A 5,000-nucleotide genomic window follows, 5' to 3' on the forward strand; every position below is an offset into this window, starting at 1 on the left:
GATTGGGGAGGGAGGGGGTTATGTGTGGTGGGTGGGGTGGGGGGTGTTATTGAGTGTGTGTGTGTGTGCGTGCGTGCGTGCGTGCGTGCGTGTATGTGTGTGTGTGTATTAACACTGGCACATTTGATTAGTCTTGTTCGTAAGTCTTGATTACAGATTATAGTGCCGTGTGGTGTTAATTTTTGAAACCAACACCACCCCTCGCCCCCCGTCCCCCCACCCCCTATATTGATTTGGATCATAACTGCTCTGGGTCCCTGTGAAAGTAGAGTGCATCATGTGTACCCATTCATAATAATAATAATAATTACGGAAAAAAAATTCGTTTCTATTTCGCCAATCCTTAAAATCTAATCATGTAATAATAATTAAGTAACATCACAAGACAAAAACAATACAAAAAATAAGTTTTTATATCCATAACATTATGAAAACATATTTTATAACACACGTACGTACACACACAGAGACACAGACAGAGGCACAGACACACGCACACACACAGAGCCACACACACACACACAGCCACACACACACACACACAGCCACACACACACACACACACACACACACACACACACATAGACATATACAGACACACACACAGAAACACACACAGACACACACACACACTTACATCCCCCCCCTAGTCCCCCCCCCCCCACACACACACACACACAACCCCCTCCCTCCCCACCCCCTTCCACCCCTCCCTCTCCCCCTCCCCCTCCCCGCACACACAGAGTACTATGTACACACAGAGTACTATGACCATACTGACCGCGGAAAGGATTTGTTGAGGCTGATAGGGGATGCCCCCTCTGCTGTCACACATAGCCATGTGCTGACGTTCTGGATCTCCGGGTACCAGCACTTCCCTCTCCCCCTCCGCCTGTCAACAGCCCAGTGGTTAAAGCGTTGGACTTTTAATCTGAGGGTCCTGAGTTCGAATCTCGGTAACGGCGCCTGGTGGGTAAAGGGTGGCTATATTTTTTTCTTGATCTCCCAGGTCAATATAATTATGTGCAGACCTGCTTGTGCCTGAACCCCCTTCGCGTGTATACGCAAGCAGAAGATCAAATACGTACGTTAAAGATCCTGTAATCCATGTCAGCGTTCAGTGGATTTTGGAAACAAGAACATACCCAGCATGCACACCCCCGAAAAGGGAGGATGGTTGCCTACATGGCGGGGTAAAAACGGTCATACACGTAAAAGCCCACTCGTGTACATGCGAGTGAACATAGGAGTTGCAGCCCACGAACGAAGAAGGAGAGCAATTTCCACTTTCAGTTTTTATCAAGGAGGCGTCACTGCGTTCGGACAAATCCACACACGCTACACCACATCTGCTAGACAGATGCCTGACCAGCGGCATAACCAAACGCGCTTCGTCAGGCCTTGAGTGCATGCATATGTTTTTGCGTACTTATAATGATGGATGTGTTCTGTTGAATTTTGTCGGAGGACAACACTGTCGTTGTCATGGGTTCTTTTTCAGTGCGCCAAGTGCGTGCTGCACGCGGGACGTCGGTTTATCGTCTCACCCGAACGACTAGACGCTTGATTTTCCAGTCAAACATGGGAGAAAGGGCGAGAGCGGGATTCGAACCCAGACCCTCACGGATTCTGTATTGGCAGATAAGCATCTTAACCATTCTACCACCTTCCCATGCTTGCTAAGTCAAGTCAAGTCAAGTCAAGTCACAACGCCAGAATACAGTGTAGTAGACAGGATTTTGAAACAAAGTGGCTGTCTCACAACGCGTTGATCATTGATGTTTCTTATGAATGTCGGATTGTAAGAAGGCTAAATATATCTTTCGAAGGGCTTTTCACGCATGTGCTGTATCTAATTACTTGCGAGTTTGTCCTTTCTTCAAGTCAAGTCACAACGCTAGAATGCAGTGTAATATACAGGACTTCGAAACAAAGTGGCTGTCTCACAACTCGTTCGTTATAAATGTTTCTAAAAACGTGTACATGTCGGATTGCAATAATGTTGAACGTATGCCTCAAAGGGCTTTTCACGCATGTGTTGTGTCTATCACTTGCCAGTTCCAGACTGTTCTGTTTTTGTTTTGTTTTTAAGATCTGCGTGTCTCCGTCTCTCAGCTTGGAGTAAGAAGGAATGGTACACACACACACACACACACACACACACACACACACACACACACACACCCACACACACACACACACACTCACACACACACGCACACACAGCGCGCAGGCATGTAGTCTCGTTGTCTGAGATTCCGCAAGATTCATTCCTGTCCATTCTTTGATGAACAATGATCTTTGTAGTTGCATTTCTTGTGAAGAGAGAGACAGAGAGAGGGGGGATGAGAGAGAGTGTATGTGTGCGTGTGTGTGCGCGTGGTGTGTGTGTGTGTGGTGGGGGGGTGGGGGGGGGGGGGGGTAGATGTGCAATACGGTTTGGCTGACTGAAATGGAGAGGCACTTAAATTTCAGTAATCTGTATATTTGTATATAGCTATTTCCATTTGGTGCCATTTAATTTATCTTTTCATTTTCTATTCATTTTATTTGTTTGTTGTTTTCTTCTTATGTTGGACATGTGCTGCTGCCAAAAAGAAAATCTCTGTACCAAAGTATAGACAATGAAGTTTGTGTATTGTGTATTGTATTGTGTATTGTATTGTATTGTATTGTGTTGTATTGTGTTGTCTTCCCACCCCTTTGTCCTCCCCGAGGGTCTGTGGCTCCTAACTCTCCCTTGCGAGATGGTCTTTGCAAGTCCTGTTGAGCGGGTTAACATGTCTTTACCACTTCAATGTCCGCTTCTTGATGCCCGTGAGGAGGTCATCACGAGGTGCTATTGCTCACTTGATCTTGCTACAGACCTCTTCGTTTGTGACATGGTCAGTCTAGTGGATGCTCAGGATCTTCCTCTAGTGTCTCATTTCAGTTGCCAGGATCTTTGTTTGCATGTCTGCTGAGAGCGTCCAAGTTTCGCAGACTACAGAGGAAGACTGACAGTTTCAGTTTCAGTAGCTCAAGGTAGGCGTCACTGCGTTCGGACAAATCCATATACGCTACACCACATGTGCCAAGCAGATGCCTGACCAGCAGCGTAACCCAACGCGCTTTGTTAGGCCTTGAGAAAAAATAAAATAACTAAATAGATAACTAAATAACTAACTAACTAAATAATAATAATGTAATAAAAAGATAAGTAAATAAATAAATAATAATAATGATGAAAATAAAATAAATAAATAGATAAATAAATAAAAAAGACAACAATGATGATAAATAAGCAAATTAATGTAAAAAATAAATAAATAAATAAAAAAGCAGACACACTGTGAAGACTGACAATACAAGGGAGCTCAATATGTTGATCATGGCGCGCATACTGATGTTCTTGTCTTCCCAGATGGATTGAAGTCTTCTTCACGCAGCTCATGCTTGCGCAGTCCTTGCCGCCATTTCAGGTCTATAGCCTTTATTTGATATGATGGAGCCCAGGTATTTGAATGTCTTCGCTGTTCCAAAACTTGTTGATGTTCTGAAGTGATGCCTAGGGAGCTGTTGGTCATGCGTATTTGAAAGTCTTCACTGTCTGCAACGCCAGAAGGACAGCTAGGACATCGCCCCTTTTACAGACAAGCGGTTATTCCCCTTTGGAACGCCAAAAGAACAGCCAGGACATCGTCCCTCGACAGACAGCAGGGACTTCCCCCTTGGAACGCCACATGAACCTCACACCCGAACAGACAAACAAACAGACAGACAGACAGACACGCAGAACTTCTTCCCCTCTAACAAGGAAACCTTGACAACACCACGACCGCAGCAGTGAACAACTCGACCTTAACGGCGTAAGCAAGCAGGTTTTTGAACTCAGCTCTTCCGTGACACAGTCGAGCTAACAAGGAAACCTTGACAACACCACGACCCCAGCAGTGAACGACTCGACCTTAACGACGTAAGCAAGCAGGTTTTTGAACTCAGCTCTTCCGTGACACAGTCGAGCTAACAAGGAAACCTTGACAACACCACGACCCCAGCAGTGAACAACTCGACCTTAACGGCGTAAGCAAGCAGGTTTTTGAACTCAGCTCTTCCGTGACACAGTCGAGCTAACCAGGAAACCTTGACAACACCACGACCCCAGCAGTGAACAACTCGACCGTAACGGCGTAAGCAAGCAGGTTTTTGAACTCAGCTCTTCCGTGACACAGTCACAGACAGTCAGAAAGACAGGTAAACAGAGAGACAGGCAGACGCCGGGCAAACAGACAGACAGAAAAGACTGACTGACCGGTTCCAATCCCCGACAGTGGTCCAGAAGGTCGGACATCCTGTCTGTGAAGCCCGGGGCGAAGGCTTCAGGGTCTATGGCAACGAAACACTGTCCCTGCACAATGGAAAATGTTGATAACGATGATAAGAAATACTGCAACAACAACAACAGAATCAATGACAATAATAATGATAATGATAATCATCATGATGATGATAATAATAATAACAACAGCAACACAATCAATAACAATGATTATATTGATGATAATAATTATGATGGTGATAATAGTGATGATAAAAAATATCAACAATAATGAGGAGAAGAAGAAGAAGCTCAACAACAAAAACAAAACAATCACAACAATTACAGCAACAAAACTACTACTGCTACTACTACCACCACTACTTCAACTACTACTACTTCTACCAAATATTCAGAAAAAATAAGTTACTACTACTGTTACAACTGCTACTACTACTACTGCTGCTGCTACTACTGCAGCTGCAGCATTAGAAATGAATAAATAGCCAAAATAAACAAATAAATTAATCAGGACCAACGCCTCGACAACACCACCATTGACGACGAAAGACACGAAGAACTTGACCTTAAGGGAAATTGCCAGTGGGTCGTTGAACTCATCACTGCAAATATATCAATCGATTAATAACAATGTTGTTGTCGTTGTTGTTATATGTTGATATATAGATTAAATAAATGTATA

At 44.2% G+C, this 5,000-nt stretch overlaps 1 protein-coding gene across 1 annotated transcript in view; it reads right to left on the minus strand.

Annotated features, from left to right (window-relative positions):
* LOC143294089 (putative oxidoreductase YjmC) overlaps positions 1–5,000 on the minus strand; it is a 19,315-nt gene that overhangs the window by 677 nt on the left and 13,638 nt on the right. The window contains exons 11-12 of the mRNA XM_076605513.1: positions 4,292–4,387; positions 782–892 (exon numbers count right to left, since the gene is read on the minus strand). Of these exons, the coding sequence (XP_076461628.1) occupies positions 782–892; positions 4,292–4,387 (207 nt within the window). The remainder of the gene's footprint in view (positions 1–781; positions 893–4,291; positions 4,388–5,000) is intronic.

The sequence above is a fragment of the Babylonia areolata genome, chromosome 19 (assembly GCF_041734735.1).
Source record: "Babylonia areolata isolate BAREFJ2019XMU chromosome 19, ASM4173473v1, whole genome shotgun sequence".
NCBI lineage: Eukaryota > Metazoa > Mollusca > Gastropoda > Neogastropoda > Buccinidae > Babylonia > Babylonia areolata.